The 18953-nt window shown below is 36.9% G+C and overlaps 1 protein-coding gene and 1 long non-coding RNA gene across 12 annotated transcripts in view; one reads left to right on the top strand and one right to left on the bottom strand.

Annotated features, from left to right (window-relative positions):
* The window catches only part of NKAIN2 (sodium/potassium transporting ATPase interacting 2), an 831125-nt gene that overhangs the window by 6694 nt on the left and 805478 nt on the right, over positions 1-18953 (bottom strand). For 5 of the 11 annotated variants that reach the window (XR_004951018.1, XR_004951023.1, XR_004951016.1 and 2 more), the window contains 2 exons: positions 920-1001; positions 177-265 (listed from right to left, as the gene is read on the bottom strand). Coding sequence is in view for 4 of the 11 variants with exons in the window: in XM_036221459.1 (XP_036077352.1) it covers positions 920-1001 (82 nt within the window). In the remaining 7 variants the exon portion in view is untranslated. Of the gene's footprint in view, positions 1-176; positions 266-919; positions 1002-18953 lie in introns of those variants that run through there. The other 6 variants (XR_004951021.1, XM_036221459.1, XM_036221466.1 and 3 more) reach the window with 2 other exon arrangements.
* Positions 1647-6649, top strand: LOC118602935. Its single transcript, XR_004951025.1, has 3 exons — positions 1647-1955; positions 4131-4261; positions 5574-6649. It is a non-coding gene; the product is annotated as an uncharacterized LOC118602935 (long non-coding RNA).

The following is an 18953-nucleotide window of genomic DNA, read 5'->3' as shown; positions in this document are numbered from 1 at the left end:
AACAGGTCTGTATAAAGATATTTTAATCTCTCTAGAGAAATACTCCAATATTCCATTCACTATCCTACACACTAACAATAATAAAAGGTAAAATGATTCAATGGTGGAGGACAATGACGACAAACACATATCTTCAAAGAGAGAAGCTCACATTTCAAAATGAATTGGAATCTTACTTTCTATTTTGATCTTCGCTTGCAATTCAGCATATCACTTGATGCTGATATATAGAATTTGTTATCAGTTGTTATCCAAGGGAATTTGCCTAAACACAGATATAAAAATCAGGCTCTGATTGTATGTCTGCTCTTTTGAGTGCTAGAGTTAAGAGTCTGATAAGTTTCAGTGTTAATATTCTGGTTTCATTTTCACTTTTGATATCAGAAAAATGATAAAGAGTATTATTTAGTTTTTGATTTTTTTTTTTAACAAACTAGAGTGATAACCTGCCATTTATTATCCAAATGAGAACACTTTTGAGAATAATAGGGGTTGCTGATAATAATTACACCAGGACAACCCATGTAAACTGAGACTATCCTGGGAAAACCAAAACATATGGTTTACATATAGTTACATATAACTACCTACGGTGTTATATCTTTTTCAAAATATACAACTTTTGGGTAATTCAAAAGAGTAGCATATTATATAGATTTTTTTTTTTAGTCATGTAGTTGATACTTATATAGGACTAAAGGTAACTTTAAATATGGCATTTCTGATAAATTAAATTTTTAAAAAATTATAAAGAAAATGTTTTTAGAATTATCCTAGTTGAAACAATATGAACACAAAATATTAAAAGTATATAACTGAAGGAATATTGCATGCCATCTATGTTATAAGTAAACATAAGAATGTTTACTTAACCATCTTTTAGTATCCCAGAAGAATACCTCCCAAGTAAAGTACTTACATGTACATAGGCTGTAGTTGTAAATGAGATGTCTTCTGAGGCCCTTGATAACCATAAGAATCAAAGCCACCTATGAAATCAACTGAAAAGGGACAATAGCCTTAATTAACTTTTCAGAATAGATAAACAGTCATGATCACGGTCTCATACAGATTCATAATACAAACCTTTTAATAATCTAACAAACCAAAAGTGACTAATTGTGGAAGAAAACAAAAGATATAGTTCCCTCAAGGTAGTGATTTTTCCCCCTCGATTGTGAGATTCAATTTTTGCTTTACAAGTAGGAGAAGAATCGATATGATCCTGAGTTACCAAAACCTAATTGTAGAAATAAAATTAACTTGCGTATTAAATATGCTATATGTCTTTTTGGTTAGAGTGGAGATTTTCTGCAATACATTCTAAATGTAAAAAATAATGGTGTCTCAAGTGCAAGTATCTACCAGCAATTGCAGCACTAGTAATAGTAATATAGACTGTGATTGTCAGGTACAAGGTGCTGTGGTGGAGCTCATAAAAATTATCTCAACATAGCTATCTCTGCCATCTTGTGGTTTATAATCTGAAATAGATAGATACAAATAAAGATGTGGAACAATGTCTAAGCATTCAAATTCAATACCTACTTAGGTACTTAAGATGCAATAAGATACAACAGGAGTTACTGTGGTAGATTGTATTTTCTCTAATGGCTATAATGACATCTCCTTTCCACATGTGCTTACAATGAGACCTTGGCACATCTCTAATGCAGTGGTTTGGGTCCATGTCCCTTTCTCTTTGACCTGGGTAGAACTTTGTGGCTGCTTAGATTAATAGAATATGGTAGAAGTGACACTATGTGACTTCCAAGGCCAGATCACAACAGTGTTATGCACTTCTTTCTTCTTCTTTTGGGATGCTCCCTCTTGGAACACAGTTACCATGCCCAAACTTGGAAGCCCAAACTAGCCCACATGGAGAAACCACTGGAGAACCCATATGGCTGCCCAGATGGCTGAGGTTCCAGTCGATATCCAACATCAACACCCAGGTATGTGAATTAAAATGCCTCCAAATGGTTCCAGCCTCTGGCCGTTGAGTAAGCCCAGTCTTTGAGTCTTCCCAGCTGAGGCCTCTAATATTAAGAATCACAGACAAGTCATCCTTATTGTGCCCTGTCTGAATTCTTAACTCACAGAATCCATGAGCATAATAAATAGTTGATTTACAACAGTACATTTTGGCAGCAATAGTAACTGGAACAATAAATACTAAAAGTACTGTGAAAAAGTTTTGTTTTCCCTTTTCTAATCCTGTATATAGAGGTTGTATGATGGGGACAAAACAGGCAAAACAACAAAAAGGCTGATGAATAGATGACAGGAAGGAGAAAGGGAAATAGAGACTGAACGAGATGCCCTAGGGTATCTACTTTTTCAAGTATCTTATTCTATTGGCGTAGTTTTTACTGATTTAGTTTGTTTTCTCTATAATATCTTAAGTGTTACCGGTAGGAATTAGAGCAAGGTGTGAAGTACTATAAAGTCCTTTATGTCTATTGTTTATTGTCTGGTAGTGAAATCTTTTGTTGTTGTTGTTAATAGATTTTTTTTTTTTTTAGAGAAGTTTTAGGTTTATGGCAATATTGAACAGAAAGTACAGAGTCCTTATATACTTCTTGTCCCTAAACATGTACAACCTCCCCTACTATCAACATCCCACCAGACTTGTGCATTTGTTGCAATTGATGAATCCACACTAACACATCGTTATCATCCAGAGTCCAGAATTTACATTAGGGTTCACTCTTGGTGTTTTATATCCTATGAGTTTTGACAAATGTATAAGGATATGTATCTACAATTTTAGTATCATTCAGAATAGTTTCATTGCCCTAAAAAACTGTTCTCTGCCTTTTTATCCCTGCTTCTCCCCTAATCTCTAGCAACCACTGATCTTTTAATCGTCTCCATAGTTTTGCCTTTTTCAGAATGTCATATAGTTGAACTCATACTGTGTGGAGGCTTTTTCAGATTGTCTTCTTTCACTTAGTAATATGTACTTAAGGTGCCTCCATGTCTTCTTAAGTTTAACATCTCATTTCTGTTTATTGTGAAAACCCTTTTCCCAAGGCAGAATTTCTTTCTTTGTCAAAAGTAGACTAGTATAATGAAGAAACACAGACCCTGATGGTAGAAGGATTGATCACATGCCATCCATCTGCTCTTGGACCAATCACTTAAACCCTCTTAAAGAGAGATTATAATACCTATTTCATGCAATTAGTATGAGGGTAAAATAAAGTAAAGAATGAAGAGCCCCGAGTGAGACATATGGTATGGAAGAAAAAAATAAAAGCCCTTGAAAAAATTCAGGACTCTTCTAAGCCTCTGCAGTGTAGGAGAAAGACAGACTAATGTTTAATTTGGGATGACTATCGAACTACACCAAGTATTTTACAGAAGATGAATATAAAGAGAATGAACCTTTTGTTCTCGGAATTGCCCACATTTGTACATTAGCTAATATAAACATACCAGAAGAGCTATACAAGAGGTATTTTGAGAAATTATTGTCCATGACTGGAGATTTGCTCTAAAGATACTGTTTCAATTCTTGTTCATTTGGGTTCACTCTTGTCAACACTGAGACTTAATTAAGGACTAATTTGCTGAAAGATATTCACAGCATTTGTTTTCTTGTTCTGAGGTTCCTTTCAGGTTTCCTTCCTGGTGCTGGAGGGTATAGTGGATTAGAGTAGATTGAGATCAAGGCAGATGTAAACAGTATGGTCTCCTCCACTGATATTGAGATCTAAGTCAAGCTCAGATTTGTTAGTGTTGTTGTTTTGAAATATTCCCTTAGCTTGTTTTCAGTGGTTTCAAATGGATAGCAGAAAAAGCCAGTGGGTAATTATAAGCCAAAGATCATGGAGTGAAACAAAAGATAACTTGAAAAAACTAAGAAGAAGCTTCAAGCCCAGTGGATAGAATTAGGACCAAAAGTGGGAAACAAAGCTTGAGCTTGGAGTAAAGACTTGAGAAAAAACTGAAGGGAAATGAGATGTGTCCTCAGCTTTGCAGCTGGAGCTTGAGTTGATGGGGCTTGCTCTTAGCCGTGATCTGGCCAGTGTGTAGGTAGGTAGAGCTGGCTTACAGCTACCTGATTAAGGAGACCACGAAAGCTCTGATGGAAGGATTGCAAATGTTCTTATTCTTTGTTTCAGCCAAGGCCATGGAAGAGGTTTCCATCAGAAGGTGATTCAGAACCAAGATTGAAGAGAAGAGGATCTTATTATAACCAAGATGTGATGAATAACCAAAGCAAAAACAACTTGTGCTAGATTCACCAGTGATGGTATAAATAAGATGTTTTGATTTTCTATAATACATTTTAAGAGGCAATTAAAGGTTTAGCTCCTTTCCTTTGTGTCTGGTAACGTGTGCAGACATCATATACACACTTATGCATGCCTTTCTTCTGGAAATTATTTATATTCTTAGCCTCATTTTGTGTAACTCTGATTACAGTAATGTTTTTCAGTAAGGATGGATGTTTTCCTTATAGCCACTTGGAGTACTATCTATGTTATTTCAAGGCTTATCAGAAAATATGATAGAGGAATTATTGAAGGCTTAAATTAGAATTAGGGGAATAAGAAAGGAAAGATGACAATGAGTACAAGATAAATGGAGAAAGAGGTAGAAAGGCTAGGACATGCCTTTTTTGAATATTGGGGAAGAGGAGGGAAAGACGAGATTCGAAGTCGACTCAGCGGAATTAGCTTACTAGGATAATGTTGCTGCCTTTAATAGAACAATAAAAAAAATGTCAAGAGTGAGTTGGTGTTTAGCTTCCTTTGGAAATGTAGTATTTAAATTATAAGTGGCATATAAATATATTTATATAGATAGATAGATAGATAGACAGACAGACAGACAGACAGACAGATAGATAGATAGATAGATAGATAGATAGATAGTAAGGACCAAGAAGCATTTGGAAAAAAAGGGAATGTAACTATAAAAATAATGCAAGGTGAATTGGGGACTTGCTGGGATTTTAGAAATAAATGTCTTTCTCTTCACTTGGCTTTATTTTGCTTCATTGCAACCTGTCTTCACCTGACATATTATAAATCTACTTTGTTGTTGTTTTTGTTGTTGTTGCTGTCAATTTCATCACTATAATGTAAGCTATGTGAGATGTACTGTTTACTACTGTTTATTACAGTAGCTCTAGAACCCAGAACATAGTCTGGCTCACGGAAGACCCTCAGTATATATTTACTGAACAAATTGTTTAGACTCTCTAGGCTGTAAAGAAAAATAAAGCAATCAATTGGAGCATGGAAAATGTTGGTCAAATTTCTAAGTGCAATTAGACTGAGTACTTTTACCCTTTCCTTCTTGAAGCCTTGAATGATAATAAAGAGAATATCTTTTATAGAAGACCTAGAACATGAGTTGTTGTCTGGGTCCTGTGAGATTAAAGAAACCTTTTTGGATACCAATGGGTACTCTTTGGCTTAGAGGAGTGGAATGAAAGAGGCTAGGATATCCTTCAGTATTAGAATGACTAGGGTGAACGGGTTATTCATTAATGAATGCTATTCAGTATTACAAGTGTTGAGAATTGGTGGAAAAAACATTCTTCTCTTTCTTGCCAGGTTATAGTATCCTAAACGAAAGTACCCAACAGGGGAGAAGGTGAGAAAATAAAATTTGTACATGCTTACTTTTCACCTCATTGGGGCAATTGTCCTTGTGTCCTCAGAATTGTTATTTTCTTTGCAATTACTACAGATTTTTCTCTTTGCCTTACTTTTCCTATCTGCAATATGGGTATGTTTATACCTGATCTATAGAGGCACAGGGAGGTCCAATTATTTTAAATTAGTAAAGTGCCATATCAGTTTAATAAGTATGACTTAATAGCATTAATAATAGTGGAACTTAGAAATTACTGAGGAAGAGAAAATGGTTTTTGAATAACTATTCTTTGCTAAAATATATTCCCTGTTGTGAGCTTCTTTTTTATTCAAACCTTTTAACTATGAACACTGAGTTCAGCAAACTTAAAACTGCCTTTTTAAATATATGTTGGCAGGGAGGTATTGTAATATAAAATTGTACTTTGGTTATTAATGACAAAGCCACTAGTCAACATACTTTCTTTGGGAGAAAGAACTAGGAAAGACTATGAAGGGAAATTTTAAAAGGCAGTTCACAGAAAGCTAAGCCTAAATATTTAGAGAACACATTGAAAGACATTAAAGTATTTGTGTGGGCTTATGAAAATAGAATGTATATCCATTATCTCTGCAGGTAAGGACTTAAAGGGTACTTATCTCCAGTTGCACAAAAAATTTAGACCATAACCAACCAAAGGCCAACTTCAAAAGAACCACCTTTCTCCCACGCAGACTTACTTGATGGAGGCTTTTCAGCTTTCTATGTGCACTTGAGGTTTGGGGTCTGGGCTAAAATCCCTGTGTGGAATCCGAGCTCTTTTTTTCCGATTAGGAAAACAACCCTTTGTAGGGGTACTTTATGCTGTTGTTGCCTGAAAGTTCACTAGAGTGTTATGCCACAAAGAGCTTCTGGTAGGTGAAGCACACACGCATTGAATGAAATGAGACTTGTTGATAAACCACTGTAGATGCTTCCCTTTCTAACCTTGTTCAGCAAATATATTTTCTCAGTATCTTAGGGTCCTGTTTTCCATGTTTCTTTCTTAGTTATATCAGAATCAGATTGTCAGTATTTTAAACTTGGTAACATATTTATATATGCTAAAAATGAAAGTGAAAAGCAATCATTATAATAGTATAAAAATAAAATATTTATTTAGAAATAATCACTTTAAGCTTTTGGTTCTAAAAACTCAATAAAAAATGAAATATAAGTTTTTGTCTTTTTGTTCTGGCCTATTTCTGCCAGTTCTCAGTGAGATTTGAAGAAACACATGCTGGTTTTCTGCTGATACCAGGATCTTGCTGTATAATAGTCTTCTAATATTATAAGACACTGCTGGATACATCACAGGGAAGCTGTGAAGTAGCACAAAGATTGAGGGCTTTGGAGTCGTAAGACCTGGGCTCAGGTTCTGCCTTTGTTTCTTACCAGCATCTTATCCATAGGCAGGTCACAGATTTCATCTTCCATAAGGTAGGGATGATAACAGAATTCCAACTTCATAGGGTTATTGAGAGAATCATGTGTAATACTTAGAGGTATGTTTATTAAAGGTACACTATAGATAGATTTGGGATCTCATCTCTTTTTGAAAAGGATTTATACAAAGAGAATGTTTTGGATTATGCTTGAAAATGCACATTTATGCTCTTTACTGAGAGGATGAGAACTTTGTGTTAGAATTTACTAGTTTTGCGTATAATAACATAAGTATAGAAGTCATCAGCAGAAGCTGAGGAGAGCTGAGGTAAGTCTATAGAAACCCTTCAACTGCTCGCCTAGTTGGTTAAATGTGATCTGACAAGCAACAGGAGTAGCTTGTGTGACGTAATGCACAACAAAGAAAAAATGTTGTATACATAAAAAAACTACATAAAACTTAGTTTCCATGTTTTAAATATTTTCGGAAATAACCCTGCATGTTATCTGGAAGGATAGAGAGAGCCTGGGACCAGCCTGGTTTGTGGTCTATGAGGTTTTGCCACATATGTAGGCAAAGGAAGTATCCAGTGGGGTGGGCAAGAATAAGGACACTGAGAGCTCATCTTCCTGGTTTAGGAAGAGGCGATGAGGTCAACGCTTGGTGGAAGGATTACTTTGGAAAGGAAAAGCCTAACTTTTCATCTTAGATTCAGGCAGGGTTGCAAGGAGACAAAAGAATAATTGCTAGTATAGAGAGCTGTTGAGTTTCAGGTGTATGTGTGTGTGTGAGGTGGGGGATAAAGGATTTTACGTTTGATAACATTGATATCCTCAGGTTTGAGTACTTGGCTTAAGGAGCTCAGAAAGGTTTGTGGCAGGTCCTGAAAGCATTGTCCACAGTAGAATAGTGAGAGCGTTGTTGAGCAGGAGGCAGCATCCAGCCGTGTTTAGTGACTTTCTCCAGCAATGTACAGCAGCAACTGAGGATTAGAGGTGGAGTATGTGAATCTGTGCTTCATCAGGTACGAAAATCCAAGCACGGTGGAAGTGCGAGCAAGGAAGAATACCAAAGGTGCTAGTGAGAGCATCACTGCTATTACCAACTCTGGACTAGATGATGACTAGAAAGAGCCGAAGAACGAGAAAAACAAAAGTTTCTGTGGCAGGAACCTTCTAATTAAGGAAAAAGAAAAATTTCTCCAGGAGGAAGGCCAGAGAACAAGGTGAGAGGAAAGATAGGAGCTTTCAGATAGGCAGAGAATTTTGGAATTGGTGATTTTGGAGAAACCTCCTTTATCCATAATGAAGGTGATCCAAATTAGCCTCCTTGATGAAGGAAATCAAGGAAGTAAATGAAGTAAGTGGTGATGAGGGTGGTAAGAGCTGAGAACGTCAATAATTTGTAAAATTAATCAGAAAATTATGTATCCAGGTATCTTTAATACTTCTGATAGATGTGGAGAAGCATGTAGAATACGATGAAATAACTAAGCAAATTTCACCTTAAAGATGCCTGGGCTCACTTTGTGCCCTGCCATTCGGATGGATTAGATTCATCAGTGTTTGTCTTGTTCTCCCCTGTTAGAATTGCTTTCAATTATATATGACATACCTTTCATCTAAAATTGAGAGTAGTTATCACAAGCTATAGGTGAGCTAGTTAGACATGATTGGGCTTACCTTCTCAGCTGACATCCAGAATATATTTAGAATGCATAGTCCATTTAATGCAGTGATTTTAATTGACTATGGGCACATTAATGTATGCATGTTAGGCAAATAAAAAATAAAGCATGTACGCTATAATAATTCAATAGAGAAATATTCCTTGCCTTGAAATTTTTGCTAAAATAATTTTTGCATCATTTTACAGCCTCCAGAAAGGAAAATCACAAATCTCCTATGGCAAAATTAATCATGTTTTCAGTATCACAGTCATAATTTCAAGAAAAAGAATGTCCAGTGGTTGCTCTGATATTTTTATTGATATTTGTGAAAATCAAAACTAGATTTGCTGTATCAAGCTCATTCAAAACATGATTACTCCCATGTGAATTATGTTGCACATTTGGTCAATATAGATAAAAAACGCAGTCCTCTTTTAAAAAGGTATACTTTTTTTTTTTTTTTTTTTTTTTGCTCAATTCTACATATCCCTCTGATTTATCTTTTAGGTTTCAGCTGAAATATCACTTCCTCAGGAAAGAGTTCCCTAGTCTTCTCAGGTAGACAAGATGCCTCTGGGGTGCATTTCCACAGCACCGCCTACTCCCCTTGTCCGAACTCGCATTATGCTTTAGTGTAATTCCTTGTGTGAACTGTATGCTGGAATGTAAGCACCATTAAGGCAAAGACGGTATCTGTCTGGTTCACTGCCTCGTCCCTAGTGACCACCAGAGTGGTTACTTGAGAAATAGGTGTCGAAAGAATGTATCTTGAGTATCACAGTGAAGTGATGTGGAAAGTAGACTTAGGATCAGGAAACTTAAGTTCTGCTCCCAGTTCTGCCTCTACATGACTGTCTGATTTGGAGCAAGTCATTTGGAGCACTCCTAACCACAACTGTAAAATCAGGGGATTAAAGTAGGTGATTGCTAATGTTCATAGCGCTATGATTCAGCACAATTCCTTACTTCTGGGATTTGTTTACATACCAATGGTATTGATAAAATATTTAAAATGAGCAAATCTGCAAAGGCATAGTGAATGAGAGAAATTAGTACTAAAGAGTTATTTCCCTCTGGCTGTTATGCACTGATTTTACACTGATTTTATGCACTGATTTTACAAGTCAGGTTTGCAGGGAAACGGTCTGCTGAATAGGATATATACATATTTTTGACATTTGAAAACTAAGATGGGACAATTCCCAGTTGGAAACAGGGTGATGGAAAAGGTGAGGCCTGGGAGAGGGGAATAGGATTGATGGGCTTGGAGCCAACAGAAATATTGTCACCTGTTCGATTTAGTTCACTGACGTAGGTGTATGGATGTGCGACTGTGTGTTTCCCTTTGCCTCTCTGCTCTTGGGAATTTCTTTAACATCAACTTCATTAGTTACAAAGGCAGCAATCCATATCCAATTTTCTTTTTGTGTCAGAATTGTTCATGTATAAACCAGTCTTCTTTGTTGGAAACATTTGCAATTAATCCTATAAACCAACAAACCGAAAATGCAAATTTTGCACTGCCTGCCCCAGCCAACCCTGCTGACTCTGAGCCCTGGCCACCATCTATCACATACAGAAAACGAACTAAAATTCCCACTTTGGACCTAACCTAATTTCAAGTGATAATAGGCACGGATTCCCAGAAGCACTCTATGCCTCCTGATAGTAACATCCTAATTTCCTTTCCTGGTAAATGTTTTAAATAAGATTTTAGCACCAAAGGAAATTAACCTTTAAATTAATTGTAATTATAAAATGCCATTGCTGATTTTTGTCTCCAGCCTAATTACTTTCTATTATTTAAACAAACCTCACCTCCTGTGAGCTTCAAGTTTGTTTCTCCTTCATTCCCTGCCACACAATGCCAACCAATCCTAGTGGAGACCTCCCTGAGTCTCTGCTGCTAGAAAAGCTTCATTTAAATGTCACACAGGATTGAGAGTTTGCCCTACACTTGCTTATTTACAAGGCGCTCTTTTAGCGCAGCGTGTAAGGCTGCTATGCTCAGATGTTTTCGTTCCGCATACCTGGTGGCCATCCTTAGAGAGGCAGTGTTCTTTAGTCTTCCTGCTGTTAAGAAGGAAATAGCTAAACCCAGCCTTCTGTTTCCATTACATGGCACTTCCAAAGCTAAAGCACAACTGGACATAATGAAGTTGGCACCCCTGCGAGTATCATTTATCAAAAGACTAACTTTGAGAGACTAGACTTCTTTCTTAGCGTGTCTCAGCTTCCAAGGGCTTTAAGAGTTTTGTGTCCTGTGCCAGCCCTTTGTCTTGTTGTCATTTGTTCTTTCAAGATGGGATGAAGGGACATGGCAACTTTGTTTTGTGAGCATGTATACCTACATTCTGGTGCTAAAAGCATCCTATTTTCCTGCCACTTAGCTGCTTTCTTTCTCGTGTCATTATCAACGTGAGAATAGAGAGATGGAAACAAGTATAGAACCCTCATTACAGGTAGACTGGGTATCGCAGACTTGGAAGATTTTTTTTTTAAATCGTTTTTGTAAATGTCACCACTTCTTCCGTTCCCATGTCCTGGTTTTCTTTTCTATTGAAAAAGGATGATTAAAACAACTTAAATATTATTCCTCTAATAGATAACTTCAGTGTTCTGTATAAAACACTTTCTTTATTACATCAATTAAAGGTGTTCCTTTGCTAGTCTGAGGATTGTCACATCAACATCGATTCTTTAGAACAAGGTCCTCATGCTCACTCTGGCAGCACGTATACTAAAATTAGAAACAAAGTCTTGATTGTTTTGAATCAACAAAGGACAGAGAATGAATCAATTTCTTTTCCCCATTTTTAGAACTGGGAACATAAGATTTATTAAAAAGATGTTCACAGTATGCACGTGTATGTGTGAATGTGTGTGTGTGTGTGCATGAAAAGCAGTATAGTAAATAGAAGAGGCATCATGAGAAAAGAGAAAATAAGTAATTGTTGAAGAATCACTCGAATTTAAAAATTAAAGTTTTTATATTTTTCTCTTCAGTGACCACAAGAGGGAGCAATTTAACAGTAAGCTGAAAAAGAAATCAGGGCTAATTTTGGGAGACAGGTCTCGCTGTTAGGGAATGCTGTTGTCACTGATAGAAACTTGCACGTGATTGACAGGAGGCATATGCATATGTAGGCATTTATTTCAGGTGTTGACCATTAATCTTTTACATAGGGTGCCACATTTTTGTTTTTTTTTTGTTTTTCTTTTTATTTGCTTAGAAAATGACAAAAGGTGCTATATTTTAATTGGTTATTCATTTACTTAAAATAAACTGGGATCTAAGAAAATGTTACATTTCCTTAGCAGTTTCCTTATAGTTCAGGAAATGTTTGTGGAGAGCTGACAGATTCACTCATTTATTTCCCAGATACTTATTGAGCTTGCTCAAGGCTGGGAATATGTTAGATGCTGAGGATACAGTGGTCAAGACAGGTGTGGTCCCCAATGGCAGCCTTTAATACTCTAATACTCTCTTATCCTGAAGGAGTCAATATGTGCTGTATTGGTGTCAAAAGTTCATGAATGAGCTCAGTGATCTTGGGCACATCATTTAATCTTTATGGGTCTATAAAATTAAGGTGTTGAAATAGAGCTGTAGGCAGTAGTTTTCCACCATTTTAAACGCTTCAGTATTCTGAGTTCAAAAGAAATTGTAAGCAGAATGAAAAGTTGTACAATTAAATAAATGCAGAGCTCCTGTGGTTTGGGGAATTGAGGAAGGAGCAGGGTGACACCTTCTACCTTAATCCCACCATGGTTATGCAGAGTATGGATAGAGATTAGTGGCATTCAAAGTCTGGGGCTCAAGGTTCTAATATTACAAGATTCTGTTCAAAGATGGGGAAAGTAATGGCAAGTTTTGTTTGTGTGGGAGGCTGGTAGATATAGACAAGATTATTTCGCTCAGTTAATTTTAGAAATACAAAACAAATGTTATAAAGAGATGATAAAACAATAATACACTACTCTTTGATTTGATTGCTTGAGTATGATACTTGTAAAGTGAAATAGACACATCATTCTCAGAATACTACCTGTCAACTTGACACCCAAGATCTCTGCACCTTGTTTGGACTGTTAATTACCTGCCTCCAAGGTTATATTTGTAGAGTGATTTATAAATAACAGGAAAGAAAGCTCAGGTTACCAAATAGATGTATAGTATGTCCCTAAAACCCAGACAGAACGATAGATAGTTTAGTTTAGATAGATAGATAGATAGATAGATAGATAGATAGATGTCAGACAGATGATTGATAGATGATAGACAGACAGACAGACAGACAGATGATGCTGATAGGAAGGCAGGAAAGAAGGAAGAAAAGAAGAAAAGAAGGGACACTAGGAGACACATACTATGCCAAAATGTTCATTAAGAACCAGAATTCAGAACTGTGGGGTTATTCTGCTTTTTTTTTTTTTTTCTTAGTTTATATTTTTTGATACATTCTGCATTGTACATTCCTTTACAAACAGGAAGAAACAAATATTTAATAGAAAGTACTCCTCCCTACTCCCTCCGCCAGCCTCCTCCATAGGTAGGAGTATATGATTGTGCTCAAAGAATTGCATCCAGACTCAATGGTCCTGACAGACTGGAAAAATGATCAAACACAGAATAGAACTCAATACACAGAAGCACAGGCCAGCAGGCCTTAGAAGAAAAATCAAACAAAAATAACAGAAAATTATTAGCCTTAGAGAAGTAAATAATTTCCTGTGGTTTGCTTTTCAAATGAAAGATTCTATAAATCGATTGTGACTTTTATCCAAAGGACAGTTGATTTTGAAGAACTCAAGACAGTTTTTGATAAACTTGTGCTTAGTTGGTGGGTTTGTGCATATGTGCATCTACAAGTTTAAACATCTAGAACTCATTTTTTAATATTTTTCAAAATAAGTCCCCTAGGATGTATACATTTTTAAATGACATTTCATAACTTTCTCCAGGTTATTTGAATATTTAATACTTAGAAATACATCAAATCTCTTTTACAAAAGATACTGTCTACTTAGAAAAATGGACACAATTTTTAGAAGATTGATGTTTAATTTTAGCTTAACTATTAAGCAAAAGATGGGAAACATAATAAAAGTTGAGAAATCATATGGCAATTTTTTTTCCTTTATCAATTAGTGATATTTCCCACGGCTGCCTGTCTTCCTTCTAACTGTCACTTGTAACAATTCTAATGAAGCAGAGACACAAATTCTTAGTTCTTTTACTGCAAGTAGACATCTGACTGTGATGCAGAAGAACTGAGGATTAAATGAGAGAAGAGCTACACATGTAATAAAAGGCACAACAGACCAGGAATCTCGGAACATTTTCTTTCTTTCATAGAATATTGTAAGAGAGAACAAGTAGAGGGGAATAGAAAAGACTGGAGGTCATAAGGAAAACTCAGCACGGCTGGCAACAGATGGTACAGTGAAGAGCCGGCCACAAAGACAGCTCAGCAAGGGATGCGCGCTCTCCTGGAGAAAGCCTTTTCTCCTAAGACACATTGCTGCTTTTTCATGAACAAATATAAAAGTATGTTGTGATGGCTGTCCCACTAAAATAAGGTTCAGGTGTCAAGACACAGCCTCTGGAGCAGGGGCCCAGCTTTTGTTCTGGTGAGGAGCTACCCATCGGAAGGCAGATTACTCTGCCCCTCAGCAGGAGGTGTTGACCGCTACTCTTGCCTGGAAGCAGTGGGCACCTAGCCGGAGGCTGGTAGCATTATATTCTGGAGCCTCTTACTCACAAGCGTTTGATGGGCCTGTGAGCCAAAGCTAGCCCCACTCTGTGCCCCACAGGTATTTTTAAATATTCAGGAGCCACATGGTGTGTGTGTGTGTGTGTGTGTGTGTGTGTGTGTGTGTGTGTGTGTTTGGATATTGGATGTTATGGACTAAACTGTGTTCTCTCAAAATCTGTATGTTGGAGATCTAACTTCTCTCTTGTCTTTTCATTCAGAGAAGGGGCCTTTCAAGAGGTAATTGATGTTAAATGAGACCATTAGGGCGGGGCCCTAATTCAATAAGTCTGGTGTCCTTTTTAGAAGAAAAAGGGACACCAAGGGGATGTGCACACAGAGCAGAAAGGCCATGTGAGGAAAGCCAGAAGTCAGCCATCTGCAAGCCAAGGAAAGAGGTTTCAGAAGAAACCAAACCTGCCAACACCTTGATCTTGGACTTCTAGCCTTAAGAATTGTGTGAAAATAAATCTCTGTGTAAGCCACCCAGTTGTCGTATTTTGTTATTATAGATCCAGGAGACTAATAAATGGGGGAGGGAGTGTCTGCATCTTCCTGCTTGACACCAGCGCGCCCAGCCTGGTTGTTATCTCCTGGGAGGCGCAGCAGATGGCAGTGGCGTCCTGTGAGTTGGCACGGCCAGGCAGGCCAGCCTGTCAGGCTTCGCCTCTGGCTCAGATAACAAAAGGGTCAGAGATGTGAAGTTCGAGGTCTAGGCTTCTTCATAGGAAACAACAACAACAACTTTGCATTAAAATGTCAATATAAATATTAATCGCGCAGGGCTCTAGAAAAGCAAATGAGATACTGTTTAAAAGGAGAAATAAGATAAACAGTTTCAGGCATCTGATGTGCCTGCTGTTTAACTCCCTTTAGTTCAACAATGATTCACTCCTATTTCGTGGAGTCTAAGTTTGAGTCTTTGCTCCCGGAGCCTGAACCTTCTCCATCGCTCCCAGAGGTTTCTGCCAGGCTACATTTGCTGCTGAGGCCTGAAGTGCCAAAACTGAACATATAGCTGGTCAGCTTCATATCGATGCCAAGAATACTTTAATCTTCCAGTTGCCATAGTTGGGCTCTTATCTCTGCAGTTCCTTCTCAGAACAGTTAAAGAGCCAAAACTGCCCTCTGTTCCTCGCGAGGCTCTTAGGAGTATAAAATAAACTAATTTGGCAGGCAGGCTGTTAGCACTTCCTCCTGCACAATTCTCCTATCAGGATGCTTCATTCAAATCCACAGCAGGTAAGAATAGATGCACAGAGATCTGTTCCCTGTTGACATAGACATTAAACTTTTTGGATATGTCAGCGCTTACTTTCCGAGAGCATTTGTGTGTGTAAGAGTGTGTGTGTGTGTGTGTGTGTGTGTGTGTGTGTGTGTGTGTGTTTTACTTTCATCAAGTCATTATGCTTTCAAAGGATTGAAATAATTTTCTTTATGAAATAATTACCAAAAATTAGCCAGAAATTTTAAAACTTTTTTATCCTTGAGCACTGGAAGTCGTGTGTTCTAGTCAGTGTCAGGAGGTAAACATACAGAGAAGTGACTCAAGACAATTATAATATATGGGAAATATTAATCCAAAGGATTGTACTCAAGAAATACTCATTAATTGTCTGTGTGAGTGTGAATGACCGCAAGTAAATGAACCTAGCTGAAAGTAGAACTGGCCCAAATGAACATCTCCTCCAGGCTTTCAGTCCCATATAAGTCTAAGATAAACATCAATTTACTTGGTTATAAAAATTTATGTCTTGCCCACTGAGCAAAAAGGCTAAAATTACAAAACTTGCCTATGAGAAGTCAGCTTATGTTTGGGATTAATAAAGGCAAATAATGTGTTATGGTCAAAACACATACAAAGACAAAGACATTATATTTGAAAGACTGGGAATATAGTTTATTATATGCTTGAAAGATAAACCAGATCTTTTAAAAGATATTTGTGACTTCTTATCTCCTTGGATTGACAAGACTTTGGTCAAAACTTGATCTTAGGGCAAAATTCCCTAAAATAAGTTCTCTAGAATTCTAATTCTCTGGAATAGTAAGATTGCTTATGAAAAAGAGTTTTATGGTCAAATGTTTGGATATTGACTATGCTTTTAATTTCTATAATAGATGCCTCAACATTTACAAAATGACCACTGACTGTTCCCAAGTAAACCTTAGCTCGCTTAAAATATCTGGAGACTTTTGATAGCCCCAAATCATATTCTCTAACAGTCACCGTGAACATGAATTTCACAGGGTGCCATTTTCAAACTTAGCTAGTGAATACTAAACCCGCTTACCCTGCATTATCCATTTATTTAGATGGAAAGAAACCACAGTAAAGGTGCTTGTCTACAGTTCTGTTCTCTCCCTCTCTGCTGACCGACCTGATGCTTCCTGAGTGGCCCTGTGTGGCATGAAATACTCTCCCTGAGAAACTGTGAGTAAAATAAAACCACAAAATTATTTTTGGTTCCTCTCTTTGATCTGCCTTTGGACTCTCTATACCTCACCCAAAATAATATGTTTAAAACAAAACTGTAGATTAGGAAAAATCAAACATACTTTTTTATTGCGGTACTCTCAGAGATGTCAATATATAAATGTGCATTTTAAATTTTCTATGTCAAAACTTACTTGGCTTTGGGATCTTTTTTGAGCAGTATAGCTTATGGAATTAGCATTTCTGTGATCAACTTTGGTAGGCATTATTCTGGAGAGATACTGATTGTCTAGGAGACTTGGTGAGTCAGTATTTTCTGATGATGAAAATGCACTGGCATCATTATGAAATAAAATCAGTCACTGTAGCCTAAGGAAAGGTTACTTCCCATATGAAATTTAACCCATAGACTTTTCCTTTCTTCAAGGATTTGGCACAAAAACACTGAATGGTAATATTTGAGTGAACTCACATAGTTTGTGGGGTCCGTGTATTTTAAAATCCATCATCTATTACTCTTCCTAATCTTTGAATAAATACTTTGTGCATAAGACAAGTGCTTACTGGATGTCTTCTCTTATATATTCATTATGTACCTCAACCTCAACCTGTTCAAAGTAAACCAACTGTCACTTCCCCATTGTACTTTCCTCAAGTGACATTTCCATTTACCCATTCACTTATAACAGAACCCCAGGAATCTATCAATCTTTTCCTTGTCCCTTACACAGTGTTCATCCACAGCCCATTAATCACTTTGTTTTTAACATGTCTCATACCATATTCATCCTCTCCATCTCTAATACTGGTCCTAGTCCAGACCTTTATCTTTTCATAGATCAGTCATTTTCATGGTGTCTAACCAGTCTCACTTTCCCTAATCTGCTTTCCCTGGCCCTGAAGTCTTTTCTTCATATTGATACCAATGTGACTTTTCTAAAGTATATTTCTGATTATGTTCTAATTTTTAAACTACCTGCTAATTGATTTGCTATCATGTTATACAAAATAAAGTCCACACTCCTTAGTCTGTTTCACATTTTTCTACTGTCTCATTCATGTTCTCTTTTCCAGTCTTTTCTGGGTATCTACCTCTAGCACAGGATACAATTCAGTCATATTAATCTGGCTTGCTCTGCCCTCAACACAGGCAGCTATAATATGCCTTTGTGCTTTTTCATCTTTTGCCCGAGATCACCTAGGGTAGCCGGGATCATCAGTTACCCTATTCATCTTTCATCTATTCATCATCCAAGTCCAAGGTTAAGAGTGTCCTTCTCTATGAAACCTTTCCTGGTCCCTTTCCTACCTCTCTGCACTATATACTCTAGAGAGTTTTATTATACTTATATGTCTATGTGTTTGTTTTTCCCTACTAGATGGTAAGTTCCTAGAGGTAAAAGATCGTGTGTTACTAATCTTAAAATCTCCAAAGCCAGATAGAGCACTTAATACATAGAAACGTGTTTTACAAATGCTTTTTTTTTTTTTTTTGAGAAAGAATCATCATTTTCTTTTGCATACAGAATAATGTAAGTATGTATTCTGTATTCCTACTTTTACATCACATAGTAGTATGATTAAAAAAGTGCCTCCTCTAGATTAACCACCTGATACTGCCTCCCCTTTTCTGGTATGATTGGAAAGCGAAGAAGAAACACATATTTCTTTTGGGATTTTTTCTCAAATCATCTTATAACAGAGGAGTGGTCTCTCATCTTTTCCCCCATTTTTTTCAAAACTCCAATCGACATGCATATTTTTGGAAACAAAACAAATGATTCCTAATTCTGATTTTCCTTCAGAGTAAATGTAGCTATATGGGCAAGTATCCAAGACAGTACTCAGAGAGAATAGGATTACTTTCCCCAATCCTCCTATTTCAGATCCTTAGGATGCAAGGAAGAAATGAAACCTTCTGCCTGCCATTTTTAAAAGAGCAGAGGACAATGGAGCCACTTAGAGGATTGTAAGAGGGTACCACCTTCTCAATATGAACCAAGCAATAGAGATCAATCCTGAGACTCTAACACAGAGTTCTAGCTGTTTGTATCAAAGCTTAGCAACAAA

Source organism: Rousettus aegyptiacus, unplaced genomic scaffold, assembly GCF_014176215.1.
Source record: "Rousettus aegyptiacus isolate mRouAeg1 unplaced genomic scaffold, mRouAeg1.p scaffold_m13_p_1, whole genome shotgun sequence".
Lineage (NCBI taxonomy): Eukaryota > Metazoa > Chordata > Mammalia > Chiroptera > Pteropodidae > Rousettus > Rousettus aegyptiacus.
Note: the sequence above shows the minus strand (reverse complement) of the source record. Positions and strands in the feature narration are given on the sequence as shown.